Genomic DNA, 22,557 nt, shown 5'->3' on the forward strand with positions numbered 1-22,557 from the left:
CTTTGGGCATTCAATATTTTGAATGTGCGTGGAGTGAACTTTGCTCCTTTCTGAATGACTACAGTAGTCTCCTTTTATCAAAGAACAGGTTGGTAAGTGGTGAAAATATTAAGTCTTTTTAAGAGACGAATTAGCAAAGGAAACCGAGGTGGATGCCTAGCCCCTGACACTAAAACCAATAATAAATGGGTATAAATACAAACAGATTGTCTGAAATCTTGACTTTGAAATTGATTTTGAAATTGCTAAGTCTGTTTACATGCTGGATAGCCCCTGAGCTCAGTGTAGAATATCTAGAGAGTCTTGTGCACTGTAACAGATCCTTTTCTTCTTCAAAATCAAAGCCTAACTCAACTATTCCTGAATTAATCATGATATCCCTACCTCTAAAGGCTCTGTTGATTTTGCCCTTATCACCAAACCCTTTCCTGATGTGAAAATTCTGGTTTTTTTAAAACCCCCCCCCTTCACTTCTGTTTTATATGTGTGAGATAACAAGACTTAATGGAAAGTGAGGAAGATACAGCGCAGTTGACTTTTGGAGTAAACGAACTGAAATAAATTGTATTACATAAATTATAATAGTTTGTAAACAGGCTCCTTAATATTACATTTCAGGTTAACTTCATTACAGCACGTATTTTCTTGGGCTTGCACTGCAAGATGACTTGTAGTAACTTATATTTTACAGTTTTCTTATAGGCTGCCAACCCTTGTGTTTCCTGGCATTAAATATATATTCATAAATCTGTCATTCTGACAGATGGCAATTTTCCTATAGGTAGGACTTGAGTTTCTTTGAGACCTACCCACCCTCCCAAATGCCTCCCTCCTGATTCCCCCCCCCCAAATATTAACTGGGAGAACATGCCATGCATTACCATGCTTTGACTGAAAGTTCTAGTGCCCTATCATCGCAGAGAGATCCAGCTTTATTTATATTTGATTTCCTTTCTGTATTAATTATAGTTACTGAGTTCAGCTTAGTTACATGTCTTGTCACACTCCCAAAGCATTTTTTTCAAATTTATTCTTACACAATCCCTACCAAATTATAAAATATATGCAACAAAAATAACATATAAGCATTGCAGGATGTAAGGGTCAGTAGAGTTCCTGGACTTTGAGAGGAAGCAGGCTGTCTTCTCTATTTAGCATAAAAATAATTTCAAGAAGCTGTCTGTAAAATGGGCCAAACTGACAGCTGCTGTCCTTGCTATTAACAGGGAATGCTGCATTTGGCATGGGTGCAGTTAAGGCTGGATACCTAGTCAGAAGAAACATAAGGGTAAGCTGAATGCAGAGGAAATGAGTTACTTAGGAAATGTGTGTGATAAAGCAAGAAGATACAGGGTGATAAAAGAATGAGTGATGAATGAATGTGGATTGAATAGTGGGTTGACCAACATTAAGTAAATGTGCTAAGGAAAAAATGAATAGAAAACAAATACATGAACTAAATGTGTTGAGAGAAAGTAGAAAACTGAGGAAGTCATAGTAGGATAGAGTTGAGAAATCCTGAAGAAGAGAGAGGTGAAACATTTAAAGAGCAAAAGGCCTTATATGAGTCAATGTAGGGATTTGCAAGCAAGGATGGTTCATAAAGAATTGAAACAGGTATAATGAATGAAGTTGGTATAAACTAAATTTAACTATATATCCTTTCCTTTTCTCATGTTATGACTTGCTTGCCACTTTCTGCCCTTTGCATAAAATTCCTTTGTTTGAAAGGGAATAGCATGATGAGTATACTACTATCTTAAGACAGACATCAGGGCTCCCTTTACTTTTTAGGAAAACACACATCTTTAGGAAAATACTTAGATCCTCTCCAACACTTCATTAAAAGTCTCTTTCTACAGATCTTTCTTCAGAGGAAACTAAGCTATTTCAAGCTTTTAGTTTTGTTGCCTTTTTTCTGTATTGAGTCAGTTCTTAATTGCAGAGGTTTGTTTGGATAGAAGTGGCATAATTATTTCCAAATAAATATGCCTTAAAATCTCATTGCTACCAACCAAAAGTAATAAACATAGAGTTCTTAGGAAATTGGAACTTTTTTTTGATGGTCTTGCATCTTCTATCAATTCTTTATCTGGTAGTGCAGTATCATAGACATGGGATGGGGGGAGATTTTTATTCTGTCACTAGATCACTCAGAAGACAATTCATGAACCATCAAAACTCATTTAACAGTAATACTGATTGTATAGACTACGATAAACAGCTTTTCTTTAAATGATGCCTCGTTCTTCCTTGATTTGCTCCCAAAACAATCTGAGACCCCTGACTTGGTAGGAGTTACCTTTATTTCATTCTTGTGCTTTGGACCAAATGTAAAATGAGAAATGGCAATCAATACAAAGAGAGTGCATCTTGTTTTTGCCTGGAAACCAGTTTATTCTGTAATTAATCCAATATTGGACTTTTACTTTTTTATAAGTGACCACTTAATTAATCTGTATACTATGTGTTATATGGCTATAGATCTATTGAACCAAACTGTGACATTCTGCTATCATCCATGGCTCCTTAGCATTCTGTCATATAGCCACCCATAAATCCAAAGAGGTACTCTGTCCTGGTTAGCTGAGAGTAAGAGATAGCTTGCCCATGGAAAGATTTTTCCCCTTGGAGAAGGGACGGCCAGGTGCTGAACTAGCAGAGTTGGAATCTTTAAAAAAGGGAAGAAGGAAGGAGAGAAGGAAGGGTGAAGTCTAGCATCTCACAAAGGATTTAGATGATATTGTATGTTGACTGTTTGTTATTGGTTGTTGTAAGGTTGCTGTTGAGCATGAAACTGAGCAAACTCAGGGAGGCAGTGAAGGACAGGAAGGCCTGGCGCAATATGGTTCATGGGGTCACGAAGAGTCGGACACGACTTAACGACTAAACAACAACAACAAGGTTGCTGTAATGATAGCTGGTAATCCTGTGATGGACTAAGGAATGTTACACTGTTGGACTGTTAGTTCAAGGAGAGTCTGAAGTTTCCTGAAGTGAAGCCAGGCTCAATCTGGAGAAAAGTGCTGAAGCAGAGGAGGGACAAATCAGCGCTGGGCAGAGGGTCTCCACTGAGGTCAAGCTCTATCAGCCAGAGACTAAGTGACTGCTAGGCTGAGAGAGAGAGAATGCTGGCCAGTCTAAGTAACTCCTGTCTTTTCCCCTGCATTTATCAGAGAGAGAGAACAGAGAGAAGATTTTGGGTTTACCTGGTTGTAAATAACTCTTGCTAAAACAGAAAATAGAAACTATTTTGTTTGTTGTATTAACAAAACAGAAAAAATCCCAAGTGGTGCCTAGTGTGTTGTGTCCTGGAGCAGTTCTTGTGAACTCATCAAAGGTGTTGGGGCGTGTGTCAAAAAAATCAAGATGGCAGCTTCAATTGAGTAATTGAAGCCCCACCCTTTTTGTACATGTATTGTTGCCACATGCCATATCCAAAGGGGCAGGTTTGACTGTATGGTCATGGATGGCATATTGATTTTTTTGACTCCCTGGATGCTGCTGCAACCCAAAAAGACCTGTGATACAAACAATGGACTAGAAGTCTTCAGCTGCAGAATTCTCTATCAAGAGAATGCCTCTTTATCCTTTTCAGTTTAGCTTTAGAAACTCTAGCCTTTGTAATGAGAAATTGTGAAAACATCAAAGCAATTATATTAAAGTAACGGAGCAGACTGTAAGTTTCACTACATGCAGAACCTATTCCCTCAGCAATGTTTTCTAAGGGTTAGCATCTCTGCCCCAATATTCTCTTTTTAGGTGAATTTGGATCCACTATCAGAACTCAGCAATTCAGATCTTACCAAGTTTATATGTGGATCATAAAATTTAATGCAGTGTGCTCTATTTCCTTTTACTTCCTTTTAAGATAAATTTATCTTAAATTTATTGTTATTCTGTCTATTTTGTCTTGCTGTGTTTTATTTTATTTTGCTTACTTTTTATACATGTAGATTTTAATGGCAAGTCCTCAGGGTTTTATTGCTTCCATTATATTTGTTTTGCTTTTAAGTGTTGCTTTATTTAGTGTTATAACTACTTTGCTGGTCATTGATGGTAAATAAACTAATAATCCATTTAGTCTTTTCCCCCTTTTACCTAGTTCTGTAGGATCATCCTTGAGTTTGTTATAATTTTTTGGTGATTATTTGGCATCATCATCACCATCATCGTAATTTGGCTCTTAGCTCAGGCCCTTGGCGAGCGTGATTGAAAACCTCTTCTCTGTCTTTGTCCCCCCCCGGGTTTGTTGTCTCTGCCATCTTTGCTCTTTCTGTTTTGTGTTGTTTTCTTCTTTTAAATGTTTTTAACAATTTGTAAACTGGTCAGAGTCGCTGAGAATTGATCAGCATATAAATATAATGTGTTATTAATATTACTCGAACACTTCAGTATACCGCTATGCATATATGGCTTTGTTGCTTGTAAATAAAGGTACAAACAGATCTTGGTGGATTGATTCTCTATATAGTGAAAATGCTCTTTATTTTTACTTTCTGAATTCCTTTTAAGAATTTATGAATGTCCATGAATGGAGGCTAAATTGTGATAAATATTCCAGTGGAAATAATTCTGATCCTATTGCTCTTTTCTAACTAAATATATTTACTATTTTTTGCACTTTCGTTCTAATTCAGCATGTTCAGCAAGTAGGTTTATCCTTCCTGACTTCCTCATGTTTTTTGATTTCCTATTTCCCATTTATTATCTGTTGGCTGATTACCAAACTGTATAATATAAATATAAATATATATGTATATATTCATTTTAAAATATTTTGAAAAATATTAATACAGTTTTTGCCTGTTATTTGGCACTGTGGTATCTGTGTATTATTTTATTTTCTTAAACACTTATTGTTACACAGGAATGTTCTTTGCTCATCAGTGCTTCAGTTGTCTTGGCATTAGAACATCTCTACTGAAGATTAGTTATCCTTTGAGACACTTCAGATTTTCAGCTTGCTCAGTATGTATTCAGTCTCTTCATAGATTTCATAATTATACATGTTCTTTTGGTACATTTACTATTGAATCACTAATGGCAGTTATCCTGAACTGCATAACTTAAATTTCTTCAAAATCCTTTCTTTGCTTATCAGTACTGCCAAGTAAAATAGAGAAATTGGCATATCTAGAGGGATAATAACTTCAATTTCTCATTTCATTCATAGAATGTGCAACGTGGTAGAGGCTGTAGGCAGGAAGACAAATATGTTTAGTGTCCCATAATATATTTATGGATAATTGTTTAAGGAATTCTGTAGCAATGTTAGAAATGAATTTGTTGGGGATGTAAATGTATGTATAATTTTGTATGCAGATAATGGTGATGCACTGTTGGTCAAATACCTGATTTGATTTGCAGCAAATGTTAGATGATATGATGCAATGAAGTACTGTATTTTTCCGACAATAAGACGCCCCCATGTACAAGACGCCCCCCACTTTTCTAGCCCAAAATTTAAAAATCAGTATTTTAAAGATAGTGCAGAACACATTTTTATTTAGTAATTAGTTAACATTTACCTGATACACTCGGTGGGAGGAGGTCCAAACCGTCTCTCTGCAGCTCTATTTCCAGGCTCTTTTGCATAACTGATTCCATTCAAGCACGAGTGAAACTGCAGATAGCTTGTTTCTGCAAACAGCCTTCCTCTAATTGGTTTGTTCAGCATCAGCTGATGTCAGTTACATCAGGCTCGTGATTGGAGGAAGTCTGTTTGGGAGACAAGCTATTTCACTCGTGATTGGAGGCTAGCAATAGAAAGAAGCCTCTCTGCAGAAACAAAGTTTGGCAGTTTTGCAACTGCGATTCTTGGCTGACTTCCTTGAATAAGACGCCCTTCAATTTTTAGGGTAAGGATTTTAGAAAAAACTATCGTCTTATAGTCAGAAAAATACGGTATATGGATCTGAAAATTAATGTATCAAACACCAAGGTAGTGGTGTTTGACAGGGAAAGTGAACAGTTGCAAATTATATTATAAAAGGTGAAAAGCTAGAGCAAATAGATGGTGTACCTCGGTAGAATATTTATTATTTATTTATTTATTTACCGGCCATATTTATATAGCCGCCCATCTTACACAATGTGATTCTGTATTAAAGAATATGTATTAAGGATGGGGAAATGGATGGAGAATGTGGTCTAGTACAGTGAATGAATGCTTATTGAGAGAAGTGAAAATGGCTCTGTACTAAAAGCACACTTCTTCCCAATTTGTTATTTGGAAAGTTAGTTATATCAGGTGAAATGTAACAAGTAACTGAGTGCAGTTGGAATGGAGTCATGAAGAAATATGTGTGATAAAACAAGAATAGTGAGATCCAGAACAAATGAATACTAAATGAATTTGGACTGAATATAAAGTGTATGATCAGTATGACAGAAGCACTCTGAGGTGGTTTGGTCATATAAAGGGAATGGGTCAAGAGGAAAGGGAAAAAGGAGAAAATTGTGGCTAGATTAAGTTGATGATAAAAGAAAAAAGTGAGAAATTTAAAGAACAAAGGCAATGTATTAATTGGTGTATCGACATGCTGAAAGCAAGGATGGTTGACAGGTAGTGCTTGTTTAGCAACTGTTCGCAGTTATGACGGTGATGAAAAAGTAACTTTATGACCAATCCTCACATTTATGACCTTCTGTAAAGCAAAGGAAAGCTGAAGTAAGATCATAAACACAGTCGCAGTTCATCTAGGGACTGCTTCGCTTAACAACCGAGTTGCTGGTCCCATTTGTGGTTGCTAAACAAGGACTACCCGTATATCATTCCTAACAAATCTCAAAATAACAGCATTTCAGCACTTCAGTTTCATCCCAAATCATTTTACAATTTTTATTTTTACTTCTATTCACTCTGCTGGAAGCTCTTTGTTTAGCCCTTCACCCATTCTCAAATGATTTTTAAAATTTTCCTTCAAAATCACTTTTTGTTTGCTCTTTCTCTTTTAAACTTATCTGTTCCTTATTTTCTTTGACTACTTTCTTCGTAATTATCTTTTTATTTATAGATTCATTTGCAGTATTTTCTCATCCTCTTTTTTTGTGGCAATCTTTTACACACATTTGTTTTCATCCACAACTTCTTTCACTTCAGCATCCAGCAAGCATCCTTTTCATACTTCTCCTGAGTGTAACTCTACACATACAGTGGTGCCTCGGGTCACGAACGCTTCTGTTCACGACCAATTCGGGTCACGAACAGCTCCGGTTGCAAAATTTTGCCTCCGTTCGCGAACGCTGGATCGGGTGACGAACAGGATCCGCGGCCATTTTCCCACCTGTGACACAGTCCGCAGCCATTTTCCCGCCCGTTACACGTGGTCTGTGGCCATTTTTCTGCCCCTGACACGTGGTCCGCGGCCATTTTTCCGCCCCTGACACGTGGTCCGCGGCCATTTTCCATCCCTGACACGTGGTCGTAGGGAGGAGGACTCTCCCTCCAAGCAATAGCCGCCTCCCTGTCCTCCACGCCAGAACGGATTAACAGTAATTACATTGAACCTTATGGGAAAATTTGCTTCGGGTCATGGAACGAATTAAGTTCGTGAACCGAGGTACAACTGTACTTCCTCTTACTCTGCTTGAAGCAGCTTCCACATTCTTTTTCCGTATATCCATTATCCATTCATTTGGTTGTAGTACTTTTTCATACAAGATATATTTTCTTGCCTATTTTCACTCTTGTTTTCTTCTTCAGTGTTGAGTGAAATTAGTTTTATATTGGGCTATAGTTGTTTATGTTATTCCATCAGTGGGGATCAGTTTTAGAGGGAAATATAAAAGGAGAGGTGACACATTACCATACTGTCTGGAAATATGCTCCTTTTTAGCTCTAACAAAAGTCCTTTTATCTCTTTGATTTTTGCTGCCAGGCCATGAGCTTCAAGCACAAAAATGCTAAACGAATTGAAGGGCTTGATAGCAATGTGTGGTAAGTAATAACGAATGAAAACATTAATTTAATTTGATGAATAATTAAACATCAGAACATTACAGCTTATAATGAGAGTGTGTGTAGGGAAACCAATTTTTCATCTGCCTTTGTGCCTTCAGTATCACTTTGATTGCAGAGATCAGCACATTATGGTTTATATCATGAGGTAAACTTCTAAATATTTGCACAGCATGCTGTTGTTAAAGATGCAGCTACAGAAGTCAGCTGAAAAGTTGGCAATTTACATCTCAGCACTTTTTTTCATCTTTCTTCTAAGTTCCCAGGAGAAATGTTGGCATTTTTCCTGATTTTATCTTTATTGAGTTCTATCCATATACTTGCATTAAATAATATCAGAAATTAAACATGGAGATGCCTAAAACTTAATTTAGTGTACACTTAGTAGTTAAGAATAAATATAGGGCTAAGGGATTGAATAAGCCAGGGGTTTTGAAACTTTTTCAGGCTACAGAATCTGTTAACCAAAAAACAAACAAATAAATAAATACACTTTCTTTCTGGAGGTACGAACAGCCCAAAGCAGTGTTGTTCCAGTAGGTGTTTAGAAATATTTTGCTACACAACATGTTTTCAGTTTTGGAATTCAGCACCACGAGATGTGGTGCTGGCTACCAGCTTGGCTGGCTTCAAAAAAGAACTGGACCAGTTCATGGCCATCATGGGGATCAATGGCTATTAGCACTGATGGCAGTGTGACTGCCTCTGAAGGCCATCTGCTGGGAGAATAGTGGGCTTCCTTGTGCAGTTGGTTGGCCACTGTCAGAACAGACTGTTGGACAGGATGGGCCAGGGGTCTGATCCATCAGGGCCCTGCTTATGTTCTTAAGGCCTTTGGCTTAGTTTAAATAAATGGCATCTATGATAATTTTCGAATTATTTGTATGTGCTATTTTTAGTAGCTTCTTTTTGTCTTAATCCCACCCAGGATCCCTTTTGATTGACTGTACTATAAATACTGTAAAATAAATAAATACTAGGAAATTCTAGGTTTTTTTGGAGAATGTTTTTTCTGTTTTTAAAAAAATCTGAGATCAGTTGGTTTGCAGCGTCTTTAAAGTACAGGTAGTCCTCAACTTTTGACCATTTGTTTAGCAACCATTCAAAGTTACAGCAGTGCTGAAAAAAGTGACTTATGACTGTTCCTTGCACTTATGACCATCACAGTATCCCCACAATCATGTGATTGTGATTCAGCTGCTTGGCAACTGTTGTGTATTTATGACGATTGCAGCATCCTGCGGTCACATGATTGCCATTTGTGATCTTCCCAGCCTGCTTCTGACAAGCAAAATCAATGGGGAAGCTGGCAGAGAAGGTTGGAAGTTGTAGTCATGTGACGTCTCACTTAAAAACTGCATGGCTTAACGACAAATTTTCCGGTCCCAATTGTGGTCGTAAGTTGGGACTACCTGCACTTTTGAACAGAATGAGTCTTAGAAGTGTCTATTCTTGCATGTATTGGTTTTATTTTGTGAATATGTGTAAATATAAATCTCTCACAATTTTCAGTTTTTGACAAATACCCACAGAACCTCGGTTAGAGTTACTATTTTTGGACTGCAAGATCTGGATAGCCATTATATGGCAGGAAAAAGACACAGAAAACTTAATTTCTCTGCTGGCGTCTAGAGCTAGTCTGGATTTTTGTAGCACAAGTACAATGAACATTTTTAACTAAAGGTAGCGACCTTTGTTTGGCGACCACAATTGGGACCAGCAACTTGGTTGTTAAGCCAAGTGGTTGCTAAGTGAAATTGTGACTGTGCTTATGATCTTACTTCAGCTTTCCTTTGCTTTACAGACCTGCAAAGGTAGTAAATGCGAGGATTGGTCGCAAAGTTACTTTTTCATCACCATTGTAACTGTGAATGGTCACTTAACAATGCAGTTGCTAAATGAGGACTACCTGTATACCAATACAGTAGTATCAAAGTTTGTAGAAAGTTCTCTTTCATGGGCTACATTCCCTCCTCTACTCATTCCTAATGTATAAGCCTTTTAGCTTATAAACTTTTTGCTGAAAAGATACCAACTAACGTAGGTCAGCCCTTTCTGTTCTTACCACTCTAGCAGGTAAGTAGAGGTTATTGTAGCCCATTTATGGTTGCTTGGTTATTTATTATTTATCAAATGTATTTACCACTTCAGTCTTGATGTACTCTTTGAAATAGAAGAGTACAGAAGAGTAAAACATAACAGAATTAATATATAAATGATACAAAACAGTAATAACACTTGATTAGATAGTCTGGCTGACTGATCAGAAAGGGGTCATTTCATTTCTTTGTAATGAAGCAAGTATGGGTATGCTATCTGCCTCCCTCTGAAACTTTTAAAAAGTTGTATGATCATTGGCAAACATGATCTCCTCTTTTCCCCTATAACCACAAAAAATATACAGTGTTTAATATGAAGTTCCTGTGTGCTGTTTCTTCTTTTCTTCCTGCATTTTATTGGCTGACATGCACGTGAGTGGAAAAATTTAAGCCCATATATCTTGTCCTATAATTTGGATACAAAATATTACATGGAAGGGAGGCCTGTTATGTTAATGGCTGCTGTATAGCATCAAAACAGGCTTTTGTAATCAGAGTGCTTTCCTGTATGGTAATTTAGCAACTAGGCCTCTGCAATAACCGTCACCTCGCTACGTAGTTTAATTTGTTCTAGTTTAAAGGGGTGTTGTGAATTTGAAATTGATTGATTGTTAAGCCTTATGGGAGATATTCTGGTGTTCTTCTGATCATTCCAGAAGTGTCCCAAGTCTGAAATTGGTCTTCTGAGGGAGGAAGGCACTTTTGAGCATAAAATATTTCCAGAATGGTTAGGACAGCATTGGACACGCTTCCAGTAAGGCTAGAATGGTTATTTCAGACTCAAAATGAGATATTCGAATTTGAAAAAAAAAATTGCACATTGTTACTATGTTTGGGTTATGATTTCTACAGAGATGGAGTTAGTCTTTCTTGAGATTTTATAGGATTGCAACCTATCTATTACTAAAATTCTCATTGTGTTTATCTGTTTGCCTGTTTGTACCCTCAAGTTAGCCCAAACAGTGCATTATATCGGAACAATTTTTGAATCAAGGTACCTAAAATCCACTAACTTAAAGAATGTGTAAAAAATCTGGGACCCATTACTCCTATGGAATTGAAATTTCCACAATGTTCAGACCAGTTTCATTCACAAAGTTGTGGCTGTTGCAGCGTCCCCGCAGTCATGTGATTGTGATTTCCAGTGCTCCCTGCCAGCTTTCCACAAGCAAAGTCAATGGGGAAACCGGCAGGAAATTGCTCCTGCTCCCACTGCTTTTTTACCTGCCTGTGGTCATTCTGTTTATCTGTTTAGGTAAGTAAATATTGACTTATTGAAGTTCGTTTGCCACTACAATTATTTTTCTTTTTGTGATACATGCTCTTCTTAGATGATCATGGGACCATCTAGCATTGGGGTAAAAAAAATTATGGTTAGCCTAAAATTTAACATTCATTCAGGTCACATCAGACTGCACTACCTTTCTCTCAAAGGATGACTCAACGGGTCACAGAGTTGTCTAGTAATTTCTATTTTCCATAGGGTGGAATTTGTAAAAGTCGCTGCAGATCCCACTATTGTTAATCTTGGACAAGGATTTCCAGACATATCTCCTCCTAACTATGTTAAAGAAGAATTAGCAAAAGCATCCTCGGTGGATAGGCTGAACCAGTATACCCGGGGTTTTGTGAGTATATCATGTGCCTGACTTTCTCTGAAGACAGTGCTTTAAATGAATTGCATAGCCTGAATGTTTCTCATCTGGTTTGTTTACCCTTCTTAGTTTTGGATTCTTATTCTGAATAGAAATATAAGGTCCTATTCTGTGGCATCACCTATATCAGAGCTATGTGCAAATGCAATTAATTCCCATCTCATCCATCCACACAACATATTAAATAAATTAAACTGAGCTAGTGTGGATTTCCCAGAGTTTTCCAGAGCACATTGAGATATGTGAAATATGAATTTCTGTTCAAACCTTAGTCTGTTCAGTGCCCTGTTTGATGATGATGATGATGATGATGATGATGATGATGATGATAAAGATGATGATAAAGCAAAATGCTTTGCAAGACTCAGTACATGTATGTAATTAATAAGAGTGTTTACATAGATAGAATAATAGTTAATACAGAACTGGTCTTGGTACATTTTCTTAAGCTAGTTAATCTACTTCATAGTATTGTAAAGAAAAGTTTAAGTTGTCTGTTGCTACATCATTTTTCACAGCTTGTGATCTTATAAAAAAGATCTTCAGTAGAATGTTGGTTGCAAAGAAGAAATTCCATGTGTTTTATGCCATATAATTATGTCATATTCAGATTTCTGTCAGCCTCTACTTGTATGTGGATCTTATTCTTAGATATAATATTGAGAGAAAAGAGCCAGGAAAAATAATTCTGCAATCCTGCAGCTGTATCATTTGGATAGTTTTATTATATTATTTTTTAAAATATGATGAAAGTTATTGTATAATGTGTTTTGTTTAGTTCATTAGGAAATGCTAATTTTAGTAGGCTTTAATTACTGTATGTATGTTTACCTTCTCTCTCTCTCTTTTTCTGTAATCGGAGTTTAAAAAGCCAATATTCAAATTTATTTTTGCCTTATGAACCTAAGCCACCTAGCAGTTGGCTCTTTCAAGCTAATGTTTCTTCATCCAGCTATTAGAAAGGTGCTATTCCTCTTATCCAACAGGTATGAAGATTTAGAGGTACAGAATGTAGAGACACAAGACTTAAACATTAAAACATTAAACATTATCCAAGATAAATAGGTAATGTAGGTGAAGGGAATAAGTACAGTCTTCAGAGTATTCATAGCTACATCCCTTAGAACAGTGAGACAGGCAATATGACATTGGCTCCTACAGTTTGCTGAGGGATCTCAAACTTTTGTGGAAGATATAAATCTTTAGGGCAGATGTTCTCAATCTCTGGGTGGTGACAACCTGAGGAGTAGGGTTGCAACATTTTTTAAAAAGCTGATCAGACATGCACAAGTGAAGCAGGAAGCAAGCCCAGAGAGCTTTGACAGTAGGCCTATGTAGCCTACAAGGCTTGGGCCAAGCAGGAAGTCTGAGGACCTCTGTTATATTTAGATTAAAATTTAATCATTAAAACTAAGTAGTATATTGTTTGCCTTACCCCACTGAAATCATTAATTTTATTCATGGGGCAGGTTGCATACATTCATTTATTATTTTAGGGGTCAGGAGTGGGAGACACTGTTTTGCAGTGGTTCTCCTCCTTCCTCTATGGTGGGTTCCAGTTTATTTATTTTATTTATTTATATATCAAATTTATATCACCGCCCAACTCCCCCACAAGGAGGGTCAGGTTGGTGTTGGTGGGGGAGAAGAGGTTGAGTCCAAGGCCCCTACAATGTGGGTCTTTCACCTCTCCTCTTTAACATCTACATGAAACCACTGGGTGAGATCATCTGACAGTATGGGTGTGATATCATCAGTATGCTGATGATATCCAGCTATACATCTCCACCCCTAGCCAGGCAGGTGATGCTGTTGTGGTGTTGACTGACTGCCTGGAGGCTATAAGGGTCTGGATGGAGAGAAACCGCTTCGACTCAACCCTGGCAAAACGGAGTGGTTTTGGGTTTTTGCCCCCCCCCCCCCCGTGCCAGGTGATATGACATGTTTGACTCTGGAAGGGATGGCACTCCCCTGGACTGATGGTGCATAATAGGACAGTCCTCCTAGACTCATGGGTCCTGCTCAAGGAGCAAGTGGCAGCTGTGGCTAGGGGCGCTTTGCACAAATTTGTCTCATGAGCCAACTGTGCCCTTTACCGGACCAGGAAGTCGTGTTCACAGTCACTCATGCCGTGATCACTTCCACTTGGATTACTGCAACGCGCTCTGCATGTGGCTGCCCTTGAAGACTGCCTGGAAGCTATAACTGGTCCAGAATGTGGTGGCGCATGCAGTGTTGTATGCCTCTAAGTTTACTCACATTACATCCTTACTGTGTGAGCTGCTCTGGCTCCCAGTTTCCTTCTGGGTGCAATTCAAAGTGCTGGTTAAGGACCTCTTCTCCCCGAGGACATCTGCCTGTCCCGCCAGATAGGCACACTCCAGGTTCCTTCCCTTAATTGCTGCCATATTATAGGACCTAGGAAGCGTGCCTTTTCCGTAGCAGCCCCTGCCCTATGGGGCACCCTTCCCTCTGAGTCTGGCAGGCACCTCCCCTTTTAACCTTCTGAAAAGGACTTCAAGGCCTGGCTTTTCCCCCAAGTGCATGGGATGAACTGGAAAGTTTCAGCGGCTGTATCAGAAAGTTCACCTGTGGTGCCAGGTCTTCTTTATTTTTTGTTTTATTGTTTTTATTTCATGGATGGTATATATTGTTTTATCCTTGGGTTGTGAGCCACCCAGAGTTTGGTTTAAGATGGGCAGCCATATAAATGTCTTAAATAAATAAATGAATAAATAAATATGTGGTGCTGCAGAATTTGAGAACTCCTGCCTTATGGAATACAATCTTGCTGATTATCCATCATCTCAGCTTAGTTGCATTTACCAAACAGTGAAATAGTTCCTTTCCTTGTGACAACATAAAATGCTTCCCATCTTTTACAAAAATATATTCTGACATTTAGAGCTCCCAAGGCCCCAGTACAATTATTAAGACATAATATTCTAAGGCAGAGGTTCCCAAATGTTCTTGATTCACAGCACCCTTAGTGTCTCAATCATTTCTTTGTGGTACCCCTAGGCCAAAAGACTGCTGAAAACCCAGTTTCGCAAATGGACATAGCAAAAATTTAAAATATCCCATGGCGCCCTGTGAGTTTGTTGTGGTGCCCTGGGGCAGCACAGAGTTTGGAAACTGTGGTTCTAAGGATTTATGATCTATCTACTTATGTTTTGAACTAATGCATGCATCACTCATACTACACACAGCTGATATTGTTCTGTGTTTCTCATTAACTATTTTTCTTCCTTTTAAAAAAAAAATGTACTCAGGGTCATCCACCATTGGTGAAAGTCCTATCCCAAGTATATGAAAAAGTTTGTAGAAAACAGATTGATCCGTACACTGACATTCTGGTGACAGTAGGGGCATATGGATCCCTGTTTAGTGCAATACAGGCACTTATTGAAGCAGAAGATGAAGTAAGTCTTTATAATATTTCCTGATATAGAATAACTGGTTGCTATTTTTTTGTTTTATTAAAAACCAGTGTTGAAATTAAATGCAATTTCTCAGATCGTTTCAGTCTGAGTAATAAGTTTCCTTGTCACATGTACATTAAAGGGTAGAAGAAGGACATTCCTTACCTTTTGAGGCATAGAAATCCACTTTGGGTTAAAGATGATTTCCCATTCCCATTCCTTGTTTTTTTTTTTAATGGTTCTGTACTTGTAGCTTTAACAGCAGGCTGATACAGATACATTTAGCAGCCAACTGATATCTTGGCATTGGGATTATGCTTTTTGCTTTCAAGAATATAACATTAGAGACAGTTAAAAAATAATTCTAATAAGGAAACATTCTGCCATGGATTTTCTAGCAATCTACAATAGTTTTCAACCCATAGTAAATTTTATTTCATGATGTTTGAAAATTTGACGCAGACTCCTCTGAATTTGAAATATAATTTCAGCTTTGTACCAAGTCTTTTGCTTTAAATGATATGAGACTATCAGTAATGGGGATTTTTCTCTGATCTTGTAAAATTAGGAACAGGATAGGTTCAAAATTAACATATATAAGTCACTTCATTTAGGGGATGTCTGACAATGAAGTCATGGCTTCCATATTTACACACACACACACACATTCTCTCTCTTTACTGTTCAGTTCTGTTCTCTTTATTATATATGTCCAATTCCTTCCTGTTATCTCCAGCACACATAATGTAGACATTACCTCTTGATCTCTTATTTACTGCATCCTTTTCTATTTCTTTCCATATTGCTTGTTCATTCTAAAGTTGTAATAGTTGTGGTATTTTACCAAAAAAAAAAAAAAAAAAAGCCCTGAGAAAATCTGTTATCTAAAATACTGCCCTTCTTTGCTGCCCCCCAAAAACTTGGTTTTAATGCTTATGAATGTGTAGAATTATCATTAAGTTAGGCTAAATACTGCTTCTGACATTAGAGAAGAGGTAGCTCACTTTTTAATTTATTCATGTAGATTACATTGTTTTAGGTAATAATAATAGAACCCTTCTATGACTGTTACGAGCCCATGGTGAAGATGGCAGGAGCCACGCCTGTTTTTATACCTTTGAGATATGTGAGTAGTTTGGGTGAAACTACAGGTAAACAGAGGTGGAAAGAAAGCTTCTGAACGGCTTTTAACTGCTCTTAAAACTTGGTGGGAGGAGAAGAAGGGACGGATGAATGTTCAGGGCTTGCCTAATTCATTCCAACATTTTGAATATTTGGTGCGATGTATGAACATAGCACTTATGATCGTTGACATTTCCTTACCTGAAACGCAAGCAATTAATAAAATATTTGCTTCAAGACTACATTAAAAACAAGTAGTGGGACTGTTATATCCTTATCTTAATTCTGTACTACTCATTTTAATATTGCTGGTTTCTCTCATCCATCTATCCATATAGAGATATACTAGAAAGCAGAGAATGTAAGAATATACAACAATTGTGTGATTGTAGTAAATTAATTTGTATCACTGTGAAAGTTTTACATGGTTATTGCTATATATGTACAGTGACCGCATGTCCTTTATTAGAAAAAGCAGTTCTTTATTTCAGAAAGTGTTGTCCGTTGGATTATTTATTTACCTTCTTGGTTTTGCTCTTGAATTTTCTTTTGTAAAGCAAAGTTATAAGCATAAACATTTTTTTTAATCCTTATGAACCTCTTTCAGATTTGCTTCTTTTTCAGGTTTGCCCTTTATTTTTTCCAAGAAGATATGGTCACTGTATGTATGTATGTGTGTATGTTTCTGTGTGTGTGTGTGTGTGTGTGAGAGAGAGAGAGAGAGAGAGACAGAGAGATCTAATTGTTTAGCATTCATTTGATTTTGTCTTTTGGGTCTGGATAACAACAGAATCTATCAGCTTAGGAGATTTGGCACTGGGCAGTCCCAGCAGCTAATAAAATATGTTTTACTTTATTCCAGAAACCTGCAGTTGGAGAAGTTGCTTCTAGTGCTGACTGGATCTTGGATCCCACTGAGCTGGCAAATAAATTTAATTCCAAGACCAAAGCTATTATATTGAATACCCCTCATAATCCTATAGGAAAGGTGAGATTCCTGTTTTAAAGACTGTCTCTTAGATAGACAGACAGACAAACAGATAGATAGATATTGAATATACTGATCACTATGCTTGTCCCTTTTTATTTTAGGTCTATACAAAAGAAGAGCTACAGATAATTGCTGATCTCTGTATTAAATATGATACACTATGCATCAGTGACGAGGTGTATGAATGGTTGGTTTACACTGGAAATAAACACATTAAAATAGGTACTAAACATTTAAAATGGTATAGATGATACATGATGGGAAACCTAAACACACATTTTAGTTACAGTTTTTAAGAAATAGATTTGACATAAGGAATGTTACATATTAATTTTTTAAAAACTATTTATCAGTAAGTATTATATGTATTTTTAAAAATATAAAGTACAGTGGTACCTCTACTTACGAACTTAATCCGTTCCGTGACTCTGATCGCAAGTCGAGTTGGTCGCAAGTCGAGGTAATTTTCCCATAAAGTTCAATGTAAATACGGTTAATCCATTCCGCCCTCCGAATTTGGTCGCACCCCGAAGCAAATTTTCCCATAAGGTTCAATGTAATTACCGTTAATCCGTTCTGGCGTCCGTGGACCACGCGTCAGGGGCGGAAAAGTGCCCGCACGGCAGGGTGGCAAAACGCCCGTGCGCCGCGCATCAGGGTCGGAAAAGCGCCCGCGCGCCGCGCGTCAGGGGCGTGTCAGGGCGGCAAAACACCCGTGCACCGCGGCGCAGAAAAACGCCCGTGGACCACGTGTCAGGGGCGGAAAAATGGCCGCAGACCACGTGTCAGGATGGAAAAATGGCTGCGGACCATGTATCAGGGTGGAAAAATGGCCGTACCTCGAGGCGGAGTTGGCACATCGAGGTAAATTTTTGGGGCCGGAGCTGGTCGTATCTCGAAAATTTCGTAAGTAGGGACGTTCGTAAGTAGAGGTACTACTGTATTTTGAATTTAGCTGTTGAACAAAAGAGAAACATGTTAAGTCTATATCTCCTTATATTTGAGAACATGTACTCATATGTAATGCTAAGCCCGTATAATTCAACCAGGATGTGTTGAGCAAGGTATAATGGCCTGATTTACACATAATGATAAATCATTATAGGTGATTTAGGATCTATATCACATAGAATCACATGATGTTGAAGTTGAAGAGTATTAAGAATCTGACTTAAAGTAAGACACGTAATTTAGTGAAATGTTACTGAAAAGGTAAAGAAGTTCTCAAGCTGAGCTGAGCTCCTGGGGACTACACACATACATCTACATGGTTTTCTTTGCAGCCACGCAGAAGTGGCTTGTCACATTGCCTTCTTCAAGGATGTTTTTTTCTCCCCAATTTCCCAATCTAGCCTATAGCCCTGGAATTTCCTGGTGATTTCCTATCCAGGTTGTAACCAAATCTGACCCCGTTTAGCTTCCAAGCCCAGACAAGATCATCCAAGCACTATCTAATATGTTCAAATTGTGCTGATGACTTACTGTTTGACTTACCCAAAGGTAACTGAATATTTTAACTCCTAATTTTCTTCCTGTTGGCCGAGACATAAATCATATAGTTGCAAAATGATTAGGACATTCTGCTCTAAATAGTAATTTATTCTCAGCACTATAAACTTCAGCAGCCCTAATTAGATATACATTCACCCAGTAGGTGGGATGATGTGATTTGGAAGGTTTGGATTGATCTGATTCCCAGATATCAGAAACAGAGGTTATTTTTATAGCATGTGTTTCAGAGCTACAGTTACAGTTACAGTTTTTGAAGACTTTTTTCACCCTACTCTGGATGAGATTCTTTTTCCTTCCCACTTTTCTCCAGGCAATGGAGGTGTGGGTAGACCTTGGATATACTTATCTGTTGTGTGTCTGAGCCATTCAGACTTCATTACTTTCAACCAATTTGGATGCTTCCACACAAAGGGTTCTTTGTGCTACCAGTCAAAAGACTTTGTGTAGCTATTCCATCTTTTCTCCTTAGCTGATTTTCAGTGAAAAAAATATGGAAGCAGTAGTGGGAAAACATGAGAGTCACAAAAAGAAAATCAGATTGTCTGTCCTGTTGCAAAATGAAACAGTACATTCATTGAAATGTCTTTGAATGAATAAGGGCATTTGCATCATAAAAGCTGAATCTGTGAATGCTAAATTGATATGGGACATCGTGAAGAACATTCCTAGATTCTTTTCATAAAATAATAGAGTTGGAAGGAGAAGTTAATCAGTGAAGTTCAACCCCTTGCTCAGTGCAGGAGCATCCCTGACAGATGATTATAGGACTCAGTTTAAATGTATCCAGCAATGGGGGATCTTGCTAGCTCCCTCCATAATTGGTTCTTTCTGTTTGTATAATCCATAATAGATTTGGTATTTATTATGCATTACAAATCATTAATGAAGTTTTATATCTAAATGGGAATTGAAAACTGCTTGACACATTTAATTGGATACATTCATTGATATTACTACCATTATTATTATTATTATTATTAAATTAAATTTATATGCCACCCAACTCCCAGCGACTCTGGGAGGTTTGCAAATTGTTAAAAGCATTAAAACAAGAAAACAACACAAAACAACATACACACACAAAAACCAAAGATGGCAGAGATAACAAACCAGATGGGAACAAACAAAAAGAAGAAAAGGGGGCTTCAGTCACACTTGCCAAAGGCCTGGGCAAAGAGGTCAAATCAGCAAATACTGTTTTATTATAATTACATTCTTATTCTATTTGAGAATATATCTATATATATCACATATGTTCCTGATAGAAATTATGCATTTTTATTGCACAGCATAGAATATATACAAAACTCAGTGTAAATTATTTGAGATGAAGTTGTTGTTAATGTATGCGTCTTTTTCCTTGGTCACTTTTAAGCAAATCCCATGGAAGAGTTTCAGATCATAAAACCTAGGTGTAAATGTTTATAAACTGAGCACACCATTCTTCCCTATGTTTTAAAAAGCCCTCTTTCTTTAGCTTTATATTGTACATGAAGTTTATACAAGGAAGAGAACATAAATCCTCTCCCTAGAGACAGAGTTGTTATATTAAGCTTCTTATATTCCATCAGTTGAAGTGACACATCCATCACGAAAATACAAAATGAATATTGCATCAATTTACAGCATCAGGTTATAGTTCTCCAATACCTTCTTAATAGAGGCTGTGAGTGATAGTTCATGAAATCAGTGTACTTTGTGCTGTCATCAAGATAGTTTCCTCTAGTGTAGAATAGTAAATCATTTTTCTTATCTGGCTTGTACAAAATGGAAGTTGTGCTGACAGATTTAAAGAATGCATATTGTAAATGAGGATTCTCCTGGTAGCTCCATAGGGATAGTGCTGATGTGAATCTGTATGTTGTCTTACTGATACTATTTTTTAATCAGACTGGATATGAAAATGCATTCAGTCTGTCGAACAGCAATAATGAATCCATAATAGTGCAGTGATAACCTTCATTTTTAAATCTTCTGCTAATATGGAATGGCTAGCTTTTGGGCCAACTTCTTCAACACCTTCCAGATATATTGGGACTCCCAAAATTCCTAGCCAAATCGTATCTGGAAAATGCCAATTTAAGACTGATTTAATTCAATGCTAATTTGTATTATAGAAAAGTTTTATTATATGTATCCTTGTGAACTTCAGAAAAGCAATTTTATCTTGTCAGATATTTATCTCCAGTACATTACTTACAGCTCTGAATTTATTTGATTGATCCATAAATATAATGATTTCTACCTCTTTTTGTACTGTCATTTTAACGGATGTCTGAATGTGTTTGTGGGTAAAGGATGAGGTCAGCTCAGTAAATATATAAAAATATTTTTATTGTTAGTAAAATGAATTTTTTTACCTCTGCAGAATGTAATTACTAGCACTGCTCTGAATGGTGGCTATGCATTAGAAGGGCAAAATATACATTTTTTAAAATAAATATCAATTAACTTGTTTTAATGTGAACAGCTACTTTGCCTGGAATGTGGGAGAGAACAATAACCATAGGAAGTGCTGGAAAAACATACAGTGTAACTGGCTGGAAGGTAATGGATTTAGTCAGAGATTGCTTGCATTAAAAATGATATGTTGAAATAGTGTTGAATTATAATCTTGTCACTGGTGAATGTGGAACCATATTTGCAAATTATATAAACCCTAAGACATTTTAAAAAATTAAAGGCTGGAAAGTACTGAACTTGAGAAGTTTTCAGTATCAACGTTAAGTAGCAATATATGCTAAACAGTGTATTTCATAGGGGATTTCTAATTTGTATTTTCATATGGCAGTACTAATTTGAATTACTGAGTGAAGAACTAAATTGAAATCCAGACCATGCTTCTGCAAGGCATTTTGGCCTTCTCTTCTTCAGAGTCCTACTGAAAAGATACTAATGAAAATGGGGACATTATCACTACAATGAAATATATCATGAAGGGTTGCATTCAGAAATGAAAATTGAGGAAATCCCATATGTATACAGATATACTTTAATATCTTTATTTATACGGCCTCAAATGGGCATGACCATAGGAGAAATTTAATATGTCAGCATTTATAGCTGTTTGTGGAAGTTATAGAGAAAAAATGATGCATGAATGTGTATTTTCAGTTCATTATTATACAGTATATATCACCTGTATATAAAACACAGATGTTTAATTTTAGAAAGCATAGCTTTCCTTTTTCTTGGAGGATTTGTTTTTTTAGTTTAAAGTATCTTTTCAAATAAAGGGTTAACTGCAGAGTCCCTGATTCTCTTGTCTTCCACTGCTGAATAATAACTGTTTCTAAAAGACTTAGGGAGAAAAGCATCAGCTTTTTTTGATGAAAGCATCAGCTAAAAGAGTGTTATTCTTCTCTAAATGTATCAGTTACCTATCAGTGACTGATGGGGTTTGTGTGGGCAAATGAATGTTTTTTGTAGGTTACAACTTCTGTGAATTTATCTGCAAAATAGATATAGCGTATACATCATGACATAGATGAAAGGAGCAAATGCCTGAATGCTTTCATTGTTTTGTAAATGTAAGTAACCAGTTGAGTAGTAATGCGCATTTTATCTTTCATTTCAGCTTGGTTGGTCTGTTGGTCCCCCACATCTGATAAAGCATTTGCAGGTTGTTCAACAAAATACCATCTATACATGCCCAACTCCATTACAAGTAAGTACAAATGCATACAAAATAAGTGATGTTTTTATAAAACGTTTTACACCCTCTGGGAGGTTAAAACTACAGAAAAGCTTTAAAATTGATTAGAAAGAAGTGTATCAATGCAGATTGTAGGTG

The 22,557-nt window shown here is 37.0% G+C and overlaps 1 protein-coding gene across 5 annotated transcripts in view; it reads left to right on the forward strand.

The window, feature by feature from the left end:
- The window catches only part of KYAT3 (kynurenine aminotransferase 3), a 28,876-nt gene that overhangs the window by 586 nt on the left and 5,733 nt on the right, over positions 1-22,557 (forward strand). Inside the window, exons 2-11 of one of the 5 annotated variants that reach the window (XM_025163664.2) lie at positions 1,227-1,288; positions 4,871-4,971; positions 7,884-7,942; positions 11,546-11,690; positions 14,990-15,139; positions 16,179-16,265; positions 17,124-17,249; positions 17,354-17,474; positions 21,235-21,311; positions 22,342-22,431. In XM_025163664.2, the coding sequence (XP_025019432.1) occupies positions 4,873-4,971; positions 7,884-7,942; positions 11,546-11,690; positions 14,990-15,139; positions 16,179-16,265; positions 17,124-17,249; positions 17,354-17,474; positions 21,235-21,311; positions 22,342-22,431 (954 nt within the window). In that variant the 5' untranslated portion in view covers positions 1,227-1,288; positions 4,871-4,872. Of the gene's footprint in view, positions 1-1,226; positions 1,289-4,870; positions 4,972-5,764; positions 5,862-7,883; positions 7,943-11,545; positions 11,691-14,989; positions 15,140-16,178; positions 16,266-17,123; positions 17,250-17,353; positions 17,475-21,234; positions 21,312-22,341; positions 22,432-22,557 lie in introns of those variants that run through there. The other 4 variants (XM_007423636.4, XM_088153175.1, XM_088153174.1 and 1 more) reach the window with 4 other exon arrangements.

Source organism: Python bivittatus, unplaced genomic scaffold, assembly GCF_059951505.1.
Source record: "Python bivittatus isolate LINGU-HERP-01145 unplaced genomic scaffold, Pbiv_v1 ctg000700_np1212, whole genome shotgun sequence".
NCBI lineage: Eukaryota > Metazoa > Chordata > Lepidosauria > Squamata > Pythonidae > Python > Python bivittatus.